The 16,802-nt window shown below is 37.1% G+C and overlaps 1 protein-coding gene across 12 annotated transcripts in view; it reads right to left on the bottom strand.

Moving 5' to 3' along the window:
* Window positions 1-16,802, bottom strand: part of RFTN1 (raftlin, lipid raft linker 1) — a 112,023-nt gene that overhangs the window by 77,301 nt on the left and 17,920 nt on the right. For 6 of the 12 annotated variants that reach the window (XM_086852579.1, XM_086852572.1, XM_086852645.1 and 3 more), the window contains exon 2: window positions 9,000-9,155. In XM_086852579.1, the coding sequence (XP_086708705.1) occupies window positions 9,000-9,144 (145 nt within the window). In that variant the 5' untranslated portion in view covers window positions 9,145-9,155. Of the gene's footprint in view, window positions 1-8,999; window positions 9,156-11,064; window positions 11,120-14,856; window positions 14,986-16,802 lie in introns of all 12 variants that reach the window. The other 6 variants (XM_086852609.1, XM_086852615.1, XM_086852637.1 and 3 more) reach the window with 2 other exon arrangements.

Below are 16,802 nucleotides of genomic sequence, written 5' to 3'. Positions count from 1 at the left end.
TCCACTCAGGATGAACCAATTCTAAACCTTTCGTTTGCATGAGATCTTAGCCAAACAACAATAATTTATTTTGTAAATATGTTAAGAACTCCATTACAGTACTGCACAAATTTTGTATATTTTCTTTTATCTGGATGATGGAATTTGTAGCAACAAGTCCTAAAATGACTCAGCAGATTACTACAGAGAAAACTCCTAATCACTTATTTCCTATAATAAAACCATGAGGTATTTACCACTTGAAGTTACAAGTTTGAAGTTACTGTGTGATCCCCTGCTCTGGTTGAACGTAGGGAGAGTTTTGCTTCTGAGAAAACAAGATTGGGCCCCTGGGGCTTTAGTAATTTCACCATTCCATCTGAAATGCCTGTCTGCCAGCTTTGTGAACTGCCAAGTTCGGCTCCCTGGCTCTTGAACAGTATCAGGAGGATGAAAACCACATGAAGATTGGAAAAATGTGCAATGCCAGAGGCCAAAGAAAAGACGTGGCCAGTCAGAAAGACCATGTGCAGTTTCTGAGCTGCTGACAGAAAGAAAAGGTTTCTTGGAAGTTGAGAGCTCTTTTTAGACAGTTTATGTACTGTTCCATGATGTGAGTGAATTACAGTAATCATGTAAACATGATGCATGGAATGTATCTCTTCAAAGAGCTGAGTAACTACATTAAGAAGAACCTTGAGCTAACACAGGAGATAAAATTAATGACTGGACAGAAAGAATGGAGTATTATAGGACCCCAATCTTCATTCTAAGAATGGGTGCAGATCAGAAAGTTAGCACTCACATGACTACTGTGGCACACATTTTTTGACCAAGTGAAACATGTACAAATAAAACATCCTGCAGATGTTCCTTTCCTCCCTAGTCCATTTCTCTTTTGCACACACCCATTGTCTAAATACACAAGCAGAACCAACACAGAAAGAGTGGCTGTGACATCACTAGATGTACTTGGGATTCCAAAAAAACATCTAAAATAAAACCATGTTTCCAAGCATAAGCTGAAAACAGAGTTCCAAAACACATCATACGTACATTCTTTAACATATATGAGATGTTCTAACATACATATCATTTGTATCTAAGGTTTCATCCTGTCTATAATATATTATTCCAACACAAAATAGCAGTGTCACAGTACAGCTGGATCTTGAGGAGACAGGAAATGCCAGACAACTTTAAGCTTTTTTATATTTGAAATTATGTGAATGATACAGCTTTTCTGCAGGTATGTAACTGCTAAGATTTGGGCTAGAATAGCTAATTCATACTACTGACCACCTTCTTGCTTTGAAGGCCATGATCTAGCCACCAGCACAATAGATTGTTCAGGACTTATTCCCAGTTCTGTTAGTAATCACAGGACTTTGGATAAAGCACTTTGTGCTTTCTGTTATGATATAATTAAGTGTAGAAATAAAGTGAAACTTAAGTGATTGAAAGCTCATATCCCCAGGAATTACCCCTCTTAATGATGTATGAGTATAAAATACAATACATACATGTGTCTGTGTATTGCATACCTCATTGATGTACAGATACAGAATGAATATATATATATATACACACACACACATATATATATATGTATGCTAGAAGTGAGTGCATGCAGTCTATCACAACAGGGATCTAGATACAATAATTAGGGAAAGCAGAGCTTCCATTTAGAAACTAAAACACATCTCACAGTCATGCATCCTTATTTAAAAAACAGTAAAGTTCAAATCTAATGACTCTTTCCAGCAATTACATTTATGATGTAATTTATGGCATTTATTAAACTTCCAACATATGGAATGCTCCTTTTATGTCAAATTGCAAGTTTCCCAAGACACACAAGTGAGTTTTATAAACTGCTACAGCAGGAACATTTAATTTTGCTGTGACTTACAAGTGGCAAGTTCTGAACAGTTACTGGAGATTATCTCAGCTGGCTGGAGCAAACCAAAGTTTGTGGATTTGATCCCTGCATGGGCCATTCACTTAAAGAGTTTGCCTCAATGACCCATGGGGGTCCCCTCCAACTCAGAATACTCTGTGCTTCTGTATTGCTATAGACTGGAATTCACTTGAAGCAGAAAACAGAGCCAAAAAATTTAGTTTCTTCATATTTTCATTAATAGAAAGGACAGAAGCTCAGATCCAGAAAAACCCTTATGCTGATTCTTTATATCACATACATATAATCAAAATAAGTTGAATGAGATATGCACGTGGACAAAGCTTTAACAAAAGGGAAGCATTAGCAGAATCTGGGCTACAAAGAAGTAATCCATTGGCCTCTCCTGCTCATCTTTCTGCTCTGAACCTGCTACACATTAATCTGTTCTGAAGCACTGTTTTAGTCAGTTATAAACGATTTATACACAGTCTGGTTCAAGTTATCACATCTCATAAATAACCTAACAATATTTTGCAGTGCTAATTTTATTTCATCACTCTTGAGGACGAAATGGTGGTAACAGACCTGGTCAACTTGAAATACAAAACTCAAATGCTAATTTAATTTATGTTCTTCTGCTTACAGAAATGAAAACAAAATTAAATAACTTTGCCAATGGGGAAATATTTGCTTTTACTAGTGTTAAATCAAATAACACCTGCAAATGGAGAGATGCAGGTTTTGTTCTTTTTTCAGTCACATAGCCACTTGCAAGGAGTTGCTGATTTTTTATGTTTGGGTTTTGCTTTTTTTTTTTCCCCCAAGTGAATGGTGAAGTGAAACAGAAAGCAAAAGCCAGGCACAAATAACTGCTCAATATAATATAAAAATTACTGATAGGAAGAGAAGGTAAGCATTGAAATCAACAAGTACTATATTCTACAGCAGGAAAGACTCTCCTGACAAAAAATGTTTACATACTTTACAGGAAAATGTTTCTCTGTCCTCTACTTGCACAATTTCCAGTGCATGACACTTCCAAATCTGAATCAGGCTTCTTTCCTTCTCCGAGGGGAAAACTGAGGGCCCTTCTATTAATTTAAAACAAAATTGAAATTTTATCTCAAAAAAAAAGGTTTCAGTATGGATATATTCTTAACTATTGATTCTGATATAATAATACCCTCTATAAAGTTCCACTAACACTTTGTGTCTTGTATTAGGGAAAAAAATCTATAAAAAATCAAAAGCTCAGCCATAGCAGTTTTAGTAATACTGTAGTAAGCGGTTTTTAAGCAGTATAACTGTTTCAAAAACATGATGGTAAAGTGTCCATATGCTTGTCAGAACTTGAAAGATGAAAACACTTTCAAATTTTATATATATATATATAATTTATTTATATATATATATATATATATATATACACACACACACCCCAAAATGCTTCACATAAGAAGGTTTTATGTATGTAGTAAATTTATTACACTGGGAATACTGTACATGTTCCTTAGACTACAACATTTACAACATTCAAGCAAAAAATAGGGTGGGAATGTTAGAATGTAATTAATAGCCTTACTTTTAAATAATTTTCTTCATGTTTTGCTTTGCTTTGTTTTTGTTTTTTTTACTAAAGAGACAAATTCTTGACAATCAGGATAAAAACCATATGCTCATGTATTCACACCATAACTTAAAAACTTCTTTGGGACATGTGAAGTATTGCTATTTTTCATTCCATCAAAACATCTGGATTTTAGTGGTTTTACAGTACAAATGGCTTGTTCAGAGTTTAGCCTTTACCCATTTAAAAAAAATTTATACCCCATTCCATTCTCATCACATGGCTAGCATATGTTTCATGCCAACTTTATTCAAGGCCAAAACCTATCATAACTCATCAGGCCAATGAATTACTACAGGAATGTAAAGCAAAGCAGGAAAAAAAAAATCCAATCAAGTGAGTCAAAAAAATTCCCCTAAATACAAAAAATTCCACATTATTCTGAGAAGTGAAGAGATAAATTACTATCAGATTCCTGTTTTTTTCTCAGGAGGTCATCATAATCAAAGAGGTGAAAAAAAAAGAAATAGAGGATGAATAAGTTAGCTTAGTTTCTGTATGATCTGTCAAAGCAAGTACAGTTTTCCAAAATAAGCAGATCAGATAAGAGCAAGGAAGGAATGCAGATTATTGAAATATTTCTCTTTCCAACAAAATACCAAAACAAAACAAACCAGCTTACCCCATAGAGGCACTGTTGAAAACATGGTTTCTTAAGCCTATTCCATTTCCCAGAACATTTCCTCCTGAGATTTGCTCACCATTTGCCTCTTATTTCCAATAAAACTTGGAAATAGCAGAAGTATAAGATCATCGTTCTTCATCTCCTTTTATTTATAAGGAGAGGGACACAAATTAGAAACTATTTTTGACTTTTGGGCAGGTGATACAATCTTTTGATGTTTGGGTTTGTTTTTTTCAGTGAAGGCCTGAAGTATTATAGAGTAGACCCTAATTTGTCTCTTCCATCTTTGTGGCAAAAGGTTTGCTGTAACTGTATTCCATTTTCCTGGGTTTTTTATTGTTATAAAATTCAATCACTGCTACTTAACATTAGTACTGTCTCTAAGGCAGCGAGAAGACAACTTCCTCTGCACTTCTGACATTTTGCTAAACCAGCAATGAGCCACCCAATTCACAAATACAGCAATGTCTTCTTCACAAATAAACATGTGAGATTATTTTATCAATTTAATTTGGGTGAAAACTGATGCGGTTTCACCTGAGGCAAAAAAGCAGCCCATAAGCTTTGGACAGTACAGACTACCAAAGAACAGAACACAGAATGACACTGTCAAGGGACAACATGGAAGACAGACTAGGATTTCTTGTAAAAGGCCACCTTGACAGAAACAAGAAAGATCAGGCTCATAAAGCAGATTTTAAAAAGACAGCAACTCAAAACAAATATGCCCACCTCAAGCCTGAAATGCCTGAGCAAAGTGCCCCTTACTCCTCAAGTGCCACACCTACACTAGAGATAATCCTTTGCTGATCACAATTTTCACACTCTTTCAAAAAGTAAAGGACAGTGGCAAATCTAAGCACTTTAATTCCAGAGAATCCTGTGGATTATCAGTGTTGTGGCACACAATGGTAACTGACGGCTCTTCATGGCCTGTTTTCCTTGAAAGCTTTAAAAGTCTTTCCCTAGACACTTCACTTTCAAGTAAATCAATTTCTAACACTGGGAAACATAAAAAAGAAGCTTACATTTCCAACCTTAATTCTGTCTTTTGCAACTATGCATTATTTACACAGCAGTCAAGTGATCAAACACTGTCTTCCACTGGACATCTGCAATGGTGCAAAGCAAGGCAAAAGTTCAGAAAATAATAAAAAAATATAATGAAGGAACATATTTCCTTATGTTCTTTTAGCTGTGTATGTCAAAAGGTAAACAGTAACCAAAGACAGCAAGCAAGCAAAGTTTCTAGCTAATGCTCCAGAAAAAAAGATCATAATGAGAGTATTTTATCCCTGTTTTCAAGACAGTGATGCTAAGGGAATGAGCATTGCCAGAAGGTCAAGGGAGGTGATCCTGCCCCTCTGCTCAGCCCTCTTGAGGCTACATTTAGAGTGCTCTGTTCAGTTCTGGGCTCCTCACTACAAGACGCACAAGCAGCTTCTGGAACAGGTCCAGCAGACAGCTACAAAATTGGTCAAGGGTCTGAGGAATCTTTCTTACAACAAAAGCCTGAGGGAGCTGGGCCTGTTCAGCCTCAAGAAGAGGCAACCAAGAGTACAGCTCATTCATCTGTATAAAATATCTAAGGGGTCACTGTGAAGAGCATGGAACCAGGCTCTTCTTTGTGGTGCCAACCACTAGGACAAGAGGGAAGGGGCAGAAGCTGATGTACAAGAAGTTCCACCTGAATATGAGGAACAACTTATTTACTGCACAAGTGACTGCACACTGGAACAGATTGCTCAGAGAGGTTGTCTCTCCCTCACTGCAGATATTCAAAAACGATCTAGATGCAATCCTGTGCCCTGTGCTCTAGGATGACCCTGTTTGAGCAGGGAGGTTGGACCAGATGACCCATTGGGGTCCCTTCCAACCTCACTCAGCAATTCTGTGAGTTCATAATAGCATGAGCTGTTTTAAAGAAGGTCCTATTTCTCTTCCTGACAACATGCTCCCTCCACTTCTACCAACTCCAACATTCCTCAAACCCTTACACAAGACACAAATACAGCAGAGGATAACCAAACAAAAAAACTGCTTAACCTGCCAGATATATGAGTTAAATCAACTCACAGAGCTGACAGAAGGCATGAGAGGGGAGCAGGATTTCCCCACATACAGCTGCAAAAACTTACATCTGCTTAGCTGCCAGACAAAGTGTACTTTAAATATATGCCACATTCTGGAACTGATCTCTCATTATCTGGGTATCAAATTTGCAAATACATGCAGTTCTAAACTGCAAATATGACCAGCATCCATTTTTATGTCTGAAGTCAACATGAGCTGCTTTTGGAACACATGAGGAAATACTAAGGACTTGGAAAACTTCTGGCAGTAACCTGTGACTTAGCTCCTACCTGCAACATGGAGATAATCATATCCCTCTCACCATTAGGATTAAATACTTGTGAGAGATATAGTTATCAGAGCAATCACTGCTATAGAAAACCTACAGAGAAAAATGACTACCTGTCTGCACTGCCAAGCTCACTAGCCTTGTAAATGAGGCCTAGCATAAGAATAAACTAAAGTACCCTGTAGCCACTCATAATTTAACATGGCTTATTCTAAAAGCCCAGTGAAGGAGAAAACCTGTGGAAAAAATTATGTCAGGATATACATAAACGCTGGAAGGGCTAAAGTAGATTCACAGAACACAGACTCCACAATCCAAATGTTCTTTTTATACCTCTAGTAGCACTTCATTCTTAGAAGCCTTGGAATCCACAGAGATATAGGTGAAACACTCACTGTTAACTCTGTTTATCTGCAGAGGTTATTTCTCAACAAAAACATAAATGAACCAGTGATAATGAAAAAAGCCTGGAATGTCATAACAGCACACAGTGCGACACAAGCCTTCACACAGCCAACGACTAGGATAGGGAGGGAACTGCCAATCCTGAGAGCACATAGTCATAGGTGATAACTAAGGGAAAGAGCAGGAACAACAGCTCCATCCCCCCACATCTGCCTATCTGCTGACATCTTCAGAGACTGGAGTGATGGGGATACAACATGCCAAGGCAGAACTCAGCGGAGCTGGAGAGCTTATGCTATTTGGCAAGCCCAAGAATCTGATAGAAGTGCTTCTACTAACAGTCTCTGCCTCCTAAAACTGCAATATTACACTCTATGATGAGTAAGAAAAATGTATACAAGTATGCTTTACAACAAACCTGTGCATTTAATTAGACTTGGAAAGCCTGGGTTTAATTTTTCTCTTTACCAGACATCCTCTGTGTCTGAGGCAAGCCACGTTGCTACCACAAGTACCGATCCTTCCTCCACAGAGTGGCAAAGATGAGACTTCATGAGAGAAGAGGAGAATGTACATGCTAAAGTTTGAGAGACACTCAGACAGAACAGTGATGAACATTCCAGAAAAGCCCAGAGAAGTGTGTCCTCAATATTAATTCATTTTCACTAATGACACAACTTGCAATACATCTCAGTAAAAGCTGTCAAACTATCAAAGGACATAAATAGTTCACTTTGAAATAAAAACACATAAATGTCGAAACAACTGCAATACATAAACATGAAAAAAATTCCTCTACCATTTGCTTGGTGCTCTTGATAACAGCAGTGCATCCCAATTAGTGTATCAAAAAACATACGAGAACACAAATACAGAAGACAGGCACTCAAAAACTGCAAAGCCAAAATTTCTCAATTCTCACAACTGCCTACAAGAGCACAGTCCTGTCCAATCACCTGTTCCAAACCTCCACCTTTTTCAAACTCAAGTCTACCTGCAGCAGGTTTTAAGACCCAGCAAGTTCCCACCCCTCTGGGCTGACACACTGAGCTGCACAAGGTGTCTCATCAAGCAACACACCAGCAGCTCTTTGTCTCACACCATGAGAGACGCATGGCTCCAGCTTCTCCTTTGACCTGACTTGCAAAACAAGAGAAGTCGCAGCACACTGCAGGGCAAGAGCACAGAGGCTCTACCTGGCATCCTGCCAGCCAGCTCTAGCAGATTTTGGTACTGTGGTGTTTTATATATAGAAAGAAGCAGGTCCCAGCCTTCTGCTCAAGCTTCAGATTTCCAAATGGTGTGAGGAGTAATTGCTTGTAGAGCAGGCTAATTCTGAAGTGAAAGAGGGCACAGGCAATGGTGTGAGCAATACTGGCAGAGATGCCTGACGTCAATCAGCAAGGAAAAAAATGGAGTATCTAAGGATTGTCTCAAGAGTTAAAACAAGACTATTTCAGACTGAAGGAGGAAAAAAAAACCAAGGCAAAAATTGCATGAGACTGGATCTTCACCCCTTTGATTTTTTAGATTTTTAGTGTCTCCCACTATCCTGTTTCCACCTACATGTGTGCACCTGCAAGTATGTATAACCGCATAAGGGTTATTTATGGCATGTTACCGAAACTGAAGACACTAACTCTAGCCTTTCAAAATACTCCTCACACAGCTCAGAGAGCACAAGAGGAGCAAGGAAAATAAGAAGTCAAGTATATAACCTTGCAGACCAGAATTGCTCTACCATATGAAAATTGGATAAAATACAACTTAAAGAAACAAATGTCCATATCAGAGCAAAAAAACAAACAAAAAAAAAATCCAAGAATGCAAAACAAATAAAAGAGGAAGGGTAAACCTTCAGAACCTAAAATCTGATAACCACTAACTAGGTGTAAGGCTAAAAACTAACACAAAATTCTCACTAAGATCTCTTCCATTCTCTTATAATAGAAGTATTATGACTGAAGAGAAGGGTTTTACTTAAATAAATTGAGAATGTTTTAAGAACTTAAGTACTATTCAAAAAACATTATGAATCAATTAACACACTTACTTTAATAGAAAAAAAAAATTTAAAGAAAAAATATTTTGTACTTACTATCGTTTAGTGTCGTGAAGTCCAAGAATCGATATTCATAGCAAACATCTATTTTGGTTTCTACCTGGGGCCTCTTCAAAGTTGAATATATATTACCAGGTCGTTTTTCATCATGCTTCTCTAATTTGTTCAATCCACAACCCATTTCAGCAGTTCCTGTTACAAAGAGGTAGGGAAAAGGGAAAATGCATAAACATGATTAACTCTGTGTTTTTGCTTTCTGGTTTCATGCCCCACACTAGTACATTAGGGTGATTTTTAATTTTTAAATACAAGTTGCCTACAAACTACTTAAAACCGTGTAATTAAATAAATGCTCAGATAGTAACTGAAGTATATACTACTAATATCTATCTTCAGGCATACTATAATTTTATTGGAAAACTGACAGTTAAATGTATGTATTTTGCATCTTTCAAATGTATTCAACGGTACATTCTGGAAGATATGTATTCCATTATAAAAAGCAGCTGAAAACACAATATAGCTTGCTAATATTAAGGTTGTCAACTTAGTAACAATTTCTATATATGCAGTTACTAAGAGAACACCTAGTATTAACTTTTACACAGATCTCTGTAATATTCAAATTAATATCTACCCTTGTAATTCAATGGAAAAAGCAAGTTCTCTCTGCAGAGAACTACCTGCATTTCCAAAACAACCTCACTTCCTCACACCTCATTTTTTTAGGAAATAACGGCACTTAACAAATCTGTCCTCAAAACAGAACAGACACATGGCCACAGAACTGCATTAGATAAATGTAGTTCTCTTCAATAAGCTTCCAGCCTACAACATTTTAAAGGATTGCTCTTGACAACCATTCCTGCTACGCATTAAATGTTTCTCAATACCCCGAACATTATAGCTCATCTGAGTATGAAAGAATAGAAGAATTACTTGGTGAAAATATCCAGATGATCCAAACCCCACAATTCCTCTCAACAACGCTGGTGGGGCTCAGGCAAATTATTCCAACCATCAGCAAGTACAAAAAACACAAGTATGAAGACACACCATGTAGGCACCTGAGACTTTTCATCACAATCCACCCAACATCCTGCCTCTGCCTACACAGAGAAACTTATGCTCCGAGGACAGGGAGGGAAATACAGAATAAACACCAGCAACAAAGAGTGGCTCCCACAGGCCACCTCAGACACTTCAAGGCATGGGATCCATTCTCTGTAAACACACTGCATGGAGCATCAGGAAGGTCAGCATCACAGCCTCCCTTCAAGCTCTGACACACAGCAGAGAGCACCTGAAAAAGTTCAGCCACATATCTGGGCTGCCTTTACCTTGACAGTTTATAAACCTAAAGTAGAGAATGAAAACCTTGTTCAAGTTCACCATCTCCAAAGAGCTGCTTGTAAGCTTACACCTCAGCTCCAGCCCCAAGAGCTTACAAAGTTAGCAAAATATATACACCCCAATGTACTTGGAAACCATTTGCAGAAAATTATCTACATTTTTATTTATATTTAATTTTTTTAATTTATTTTATTTTATTTATCCCATGCTTTAACTTTTATAAATTTTGTCCCTCCCTCATACTTCCTTGTGAAATCATTCTTATTAATAGTTACCAAATCCCTTGCTGAATTTTGCTATGATAAATGCGTTCAAGTCCTATTCTGCCATTTCCTAGACAGGATCTCTGCTCCTTTCATCACCCCACTCACTCTCATTTGCATCACTGTTCTCATTTCCCTACATGAACACAGGTGGCCATATGCTCAAAATGAGTTCTTAACAAGGCTTATGAAAATAACATTCATGCCTCCCTGTCTCTACTGCAAATAATACACCTACTGCACCTAAAACCATCATTCACAGCTGAATCATCACATTCACAGTTTACTGTCAACTTCCTAGCAGACAAAGAACATGTTTCTTCTTATTTTTATCTGAAACAACTAACTGAGAAGTTTCCAACTCATCCCTCATAACTTTGCTCTATTCCTTTGTGCTCCTACTGCTCAGTAATAGACTCCAGGATTCTCCAGCATCTTTGGAAGAAGGAACTGGAAGTCTTTCTGGGCTAAACAATGCCACCCACCTTCTTATCATGTGCAAAGTCCATAAATGCACACCAACATCTTCCTGCAAAGCCCCTAATAAATAGATGAAAATAGGACTGAACAACACATCAAACTGGAAAAAAGTAACACAGTAAATATCTGATCACACAGAACCTGGAAGCAGAAAAAAACATTTGCTATAAAAACCACCAGCATCGAGAAAAAAGGATGATGTGTCATTTGTATTCCTGAAGTTTCAACATTTGGTGGACTCATCCAGCAGAAAACAACCTTCCCTCATTATTTTGAAAGAAAGGTAAAAGCTACTTTAAGAATTTCTGTCAATGAAATCAAGGTTTGCAGGCTCTTTTTTTTAAATTTGGAATTTAAGGTTAAAAATTCTCATGATCTTTTTATGTTCCCAAAGTGATATTTTCCACTTTTTTTTTTTTTTTTTTTTGGTAATGACAACTATTACCATTATAAGATTACTCTTTCATATATACAGTAGTTTCTTCTTTTGCCTGTGCAAAATTATTTGCTTCAGTCTAAAAGTTATTTAATATATTAACATGTATTGCATATTAATGAGCCTAACAATATACTAGGTATTTTTCCATGAACTGTAATGGAACATCAAGCAGTATACTTGTGCCAGTGATTAATTAAGGTAGCAGTAAGTGTTACCAAGTTCACCAAATTTCTTGTTTCAGCGATGGCCCAGTAATTCTTACCCATCATAAGTTCACAGCATTTTGTAAGGAAAAAAATTCCATTTCAGAGGTCATTCCACTGCAGTGCCTGCAACCTTTAGTTGTACAAATAGTCTGAAATCCACAGAACTCTTAGACAGTGATGGCTGCAGAAGGAGGCCTTGGGGACTCTGCATTTCACATCGCAGAGAGTTCTGCATTCTTTCCCAAACTGGGGCGAAAGTGCTAAAAAATAAAAGCCTGTGCTTCCAGCAGCAGCCACGGACACTCTGCTGTGCCCCCCCTCCAGCAAACATTTTCTCAGCCCTTTGGCAAACAATTCCTTCACCCCCACTACCCATGCGAGCAATGACATCTGCAAAAAAAGACAACCCACAAGTCATTCAGCATGAGCTACCTGCCCACTTGGGAATGGATGGAAAACACGCTTTTTTTTTGTTATTAATTCCCTGAGTGACTGCTTCCTAGATGACTGATTTTCACCTTTGTGCTGTTTAGCTAAAACTTCAAACAGTATCCTTGAGGATAAAGGCTTCCTCACATTTTAAGTATAGGCAATTATGTTACTTAAAGCATGCATATGGAAAATGATGATGAAAAGAGATGCTTTCACTTGAAAAAAATGAGGGATCAGGGGAAAAAAAATAATTTTCACAAAATCACAATCTTCTCCACTATAATTAGAATGCAAGTGCTACAGCAGCAGAAAACAAATCTTAAAAAATAAAGTTCCTACTTTAACAGAGGACTCTAAGTATGAACATAATTCCACAGAGGTAAAGTTTTCTCAAATATACTGATGATGTGTGTATGACAAGTCATCACTCAATCACCAAATTCTGCTCAAAGTTATCCCACAAATATCCTTCTGGGACAGCTTGCTTTATAACCTTTCAAAGGCTTTTAACATCAGTTAATACCACCTTTCTTTCATTTGCAGCAAAGTTAGTGCTATTCAGAATCTTTCCACCACCATCTAAAAGTATCTCCTTGCTTTTCACTTAAAAATCTACTTGTCAACAAGACATTATTCACCTTCTTAATTTTCTACATTGCAGTTATCAGAGAGTACTGTAAGAAATGTTCATCACTGATGCATTCAAAGTAATCTAAACGCACTTCAATGCACATTTTCAGAAGGTGCATTACTTTGCTTTAAGACATCCTTAAGGTGACCATATGACAGAGATTTATCCTGGCTTTCTATACCTGCATGTGAATTTCACTTTTATTCATATAAAACCAAAATATTACCCCTAATACTCACTTTTTAGTAAATTGAAAAACAATCCTTCAAAGACACTGCCAAATTTTCTAATTATTTTTGCTCTGCAGTAGGTTCTAAGACAAACACTTTCTTTTTCATTTATGCAGAAATTAATTATCAACTCAGAAGTACTATACATAAAAAAAAAAAAACTTGAAAAAGTAACATTTAATGAAGAACATTAACCACTAAAATTATAATTTAGCTACAGGCTTTTACAATTACACATGCCAGAAAAATTAATTCTGTCCACAAACTCACTTAGATTGCAAATTCATTTTACATGTGCTCTATGATCTTGCTGATCTCAAACTGTTCATGTGTTCAGCCACGTGATAAAACCAGAACTGAAACCCAAATCTCACAACAGATTGGGTTTTTTCAGCCTGCATCTTCATTTTAATTACGTAAAGCATCAAGAATAGAAGGTATGCTGAGCTGCAGAACAACAGCAAAGCCTAGTCAATTAATTCCTCAGTTTCTCTTGCGAAGGACAGCAAAGGCCTTCACTGGTTAGGAAAGGAGCAGCTTGTTTCTGCAAACTGAATACAGAGTTTAACCCAGGATTCATCCATCCCAAACAAGCACCCAACCCACAAGCTGCAGAATAAACCTCTTGCTGCCACCTCCTGCTCCCCAGTATTGTCCAGCACTGTATACTTCAGGAGCAAAGGAGTTCTGGGGAGCATCTGGAAGTACAGGCCAGAAATGCATCCCAGCATGTCAAATGACCTGCCCCTGAATGCCCCTTCTCAATACAAGTTTTATTGAAACCAGTACCATCCTCTGCCATGAAAAAAAGCCAAAAAGATTACAATAAATTCTAGTCAACAAGGAAAAAAAAAAGCCAGCAGTATTTCTACTTTTATCACCACTATGATCCATGAAAATGAATGTATCTTGAATGTATCAGCAATTTTTACAGCTCTTTTCAGAGATATGTCAAGTTCTGAACTGATGATCTCTGAACCTCAGCTTTGCTAAAATACCCTCTTGCAGCTTGAATTTGCTTTCTCACATTGCTAGTGTGTGTTCAAAACAGATGAAATACAAGTTGTTCAGAATTAGCAAAGAAAAAGGATAAAATAATACCATGTAGCTAACAACTTCTTTTCTTGTTAACAGTGCTTCAGGCCCCAGGATTCCTTTTCAGAAGGAAAAGAGCACAAAGAAAAGAAGAAAAAACAATAAAACCCTTCCTTCTATCTGATTTTCTTTTGGGGGTATATTGGGGAACAAATGAGGCTAATTTTCTGATTTATTGATCCATCCTTTCATGAAACTCTATAACAATCTATCTCCAAGGAATAATAAAGAAAATTACACTGAAATGTAACAGAGCCACATGGCTAATGGAAGCTTGAATAGATTACCAGAATAAGTAATTTAAGGGATGCTTATCAACTAAGTACATATTGGCTAAATAGTTTATTTCAACTAATCAATGCATAATGTCAATGACTACTTAGAGGGATGATTTGAAAATAATTCCAAAACAATTCTTTTAAATACTTATAATCTTAGAGTCAGCTGCTAAGTATATAGCATTAGACTGAATATTCTAGCAAATGTGTAAGTGAAATACACTACCAGCTGAAATAGGAACAAGGTAATTTTAGTACTTACAATGGCATCCAAGGAAAAAGTGCTGTATGGAAAATTAATGCTTGTCAGCTTGTTTTTAAGCAAAATTAGTGAGACCAAGCTTGCATTAACATATTTAAAGCATTTATGGGCCAGGACTAGTGAACGTATTTTGTAAGCTTTATCGTGAATTAATTTATTTTTTAAAATACATACCCTAGGTTACTGCTAACCTTTTCACAAAATATAGAATATAGTATTCTTACTGATGAATGCAGCAGCTGGAAAACAAGATAACTGCAATGTATTAATAGGTGTTCTCTCTTGATTTTGGTTAAGACCTTTCATCTTCATTCTTCCTTCCATGGGTAATACTTGGGTACCTCACAGGGATGCTGGAAGGCATTTACAAATAATTACAGGACTTCACATTTGTTGTGTAGTAATGAGACATGCTTATTTTCTTAAAACCTCACTCCTGCAATCCTGACCTTTCCATTTTCAAAATAATAAGCACTTCATTCTCAGTTCACTTGCTGGCATGTGGTCACTTAATGCTTGCATCTTTCCCCGTCTATAGAGTGTTTAGTCCCCCACTCAGCTCTAAACAAACCCTGAGAGCGCTTGCAAATTATAGTCAAGCCCCTTTCCTAGCTTAGTTAAAGCAATGAAGCAGAGGAGGAATAACAAGGCAAAAAAACCCAGCATAACCAAAGCAGAGAATTAAAAGCACCAGACCTGACAAACTGGGTGTACAGGTAAACAAAGGAAGCAGAATAGGATGCCAGGATGACCCTTTGTCAGTTCCCAGAAAAAAGCCATGCTCCTGACTTCTCATTTTTCCCATCCTGACTTACCACTGCACAATTTTTTTTTTTTTGTGAGATTACACCATCTAAGAGGGAAATTCCTTACTAAGAGATACCCACATAGTCTTTTTTTCAATAGTATTACCGAACAGGAAGATATGTAAGCATATATTTAATAAATACTGGAACAATTTTTATTTGTGTGGAGGGATCTGTGCTTAAGTAACTAATGTTTACCAAAAAATTTGAAACATTCTGAAAAATTTACAGATACGAGGAACAATTAACATAAATCAGTCCCATCCACTGTCAGATATTACAGCTGACCAGTTTTTTTTTCACCACATACTTATAAATTTGACCAGTGCTGTCAGGATTTTAGACTTGAGGCTGATAACTAAATCTCAGCTTACAGGAAGGTTGGTGAAAGAATAATCCCAGATTTATCCTTTATGATTGATTTGATTTAAATTAAACTACAGAGCAACCCAAGTAAATCTGCAATTACAGTTTTCAATTTCAAAAAGCAAATCTTAAAAACTAAGGAATTCATTAGTGAGATGAACAGGAATGAGCAATCAGAGGATGTAAGCACAGGGGAGGTCTGGAACATGTTTAAACTACAATATGAGTATCTGCAGAACTTGGAACCCAAGGAAGTGACAGGAGAATTCATAAGAAGGTTTCCAGACACAGTGAGATGAATTACCTAATAAAGAAGGAAATGTATAATAAGCAGAGAGCTTAAGGGACAGGAACAAAGTTCTGCAGAGGAACAGCCTCAGATCAAGAAACATCAGCATAAAATGAAATGTGCCAGAAGCCAAGGCAAGCTGGAGAAGCCAAAGATACCACAACTCAACAGAAGCAGAACACAAATCAGGACTAATCTGGATTCATACCAAGAATTCTGGAGGACCTGACATGACGACCTACAGCCCAAATTTCTAGAATTAAAAATCAAACTATTTCATTGGGTTTGGTACTGTCTCCCAGGGAAACAAGAAAATGTACTGACTACACAAAAAAACAGTGCAAAACATAATTTGGCTCATTAAGACAATTGCTAGTCTAGCTTCCAGAGTTTCTAAGCTTAAGGAAGAAAGCAAAGTAATACATGGATAACTACAAGTAATACATGAATACCATTTCAATAAAGTTAGAACAGACTATCCTGACAGGTCTTGTAAACACAAGTCACAAAGAAAGCACAGCACTAGAATGCAGCATGTCAAATAACACACCACCATGATAACATGATTGCAACAAATTCTTATTAGGTACTACTGCTCTCATTTCAGTGTTCACACCACCAGTTTGGGCTCAACTCTGCTGCCCTGCAGAACAGACTTTGCTCTGTGCTGTCCCTGGACCTGCAAGTCACCAGGCCACCTCTGTGGGCT

This window comes from Cyanistes caeruleus, chromosome 1, assembly GCF_971803275.1.
Source record: "Cyanistes caeruleus chromosome 1, bCyaCae1.hap1.1, whole genome shotgun sequence".
NCBI lineage: Eukaryota > Metazoa > Chordata > Aves > Passeriformes > Paridae > Cyanistes > Cyanistes caeruleus.
Note: the sequence above shows the minus strand (reverse complement) of the source record. Positions and strands in the feature narration are given on the sequence as shown.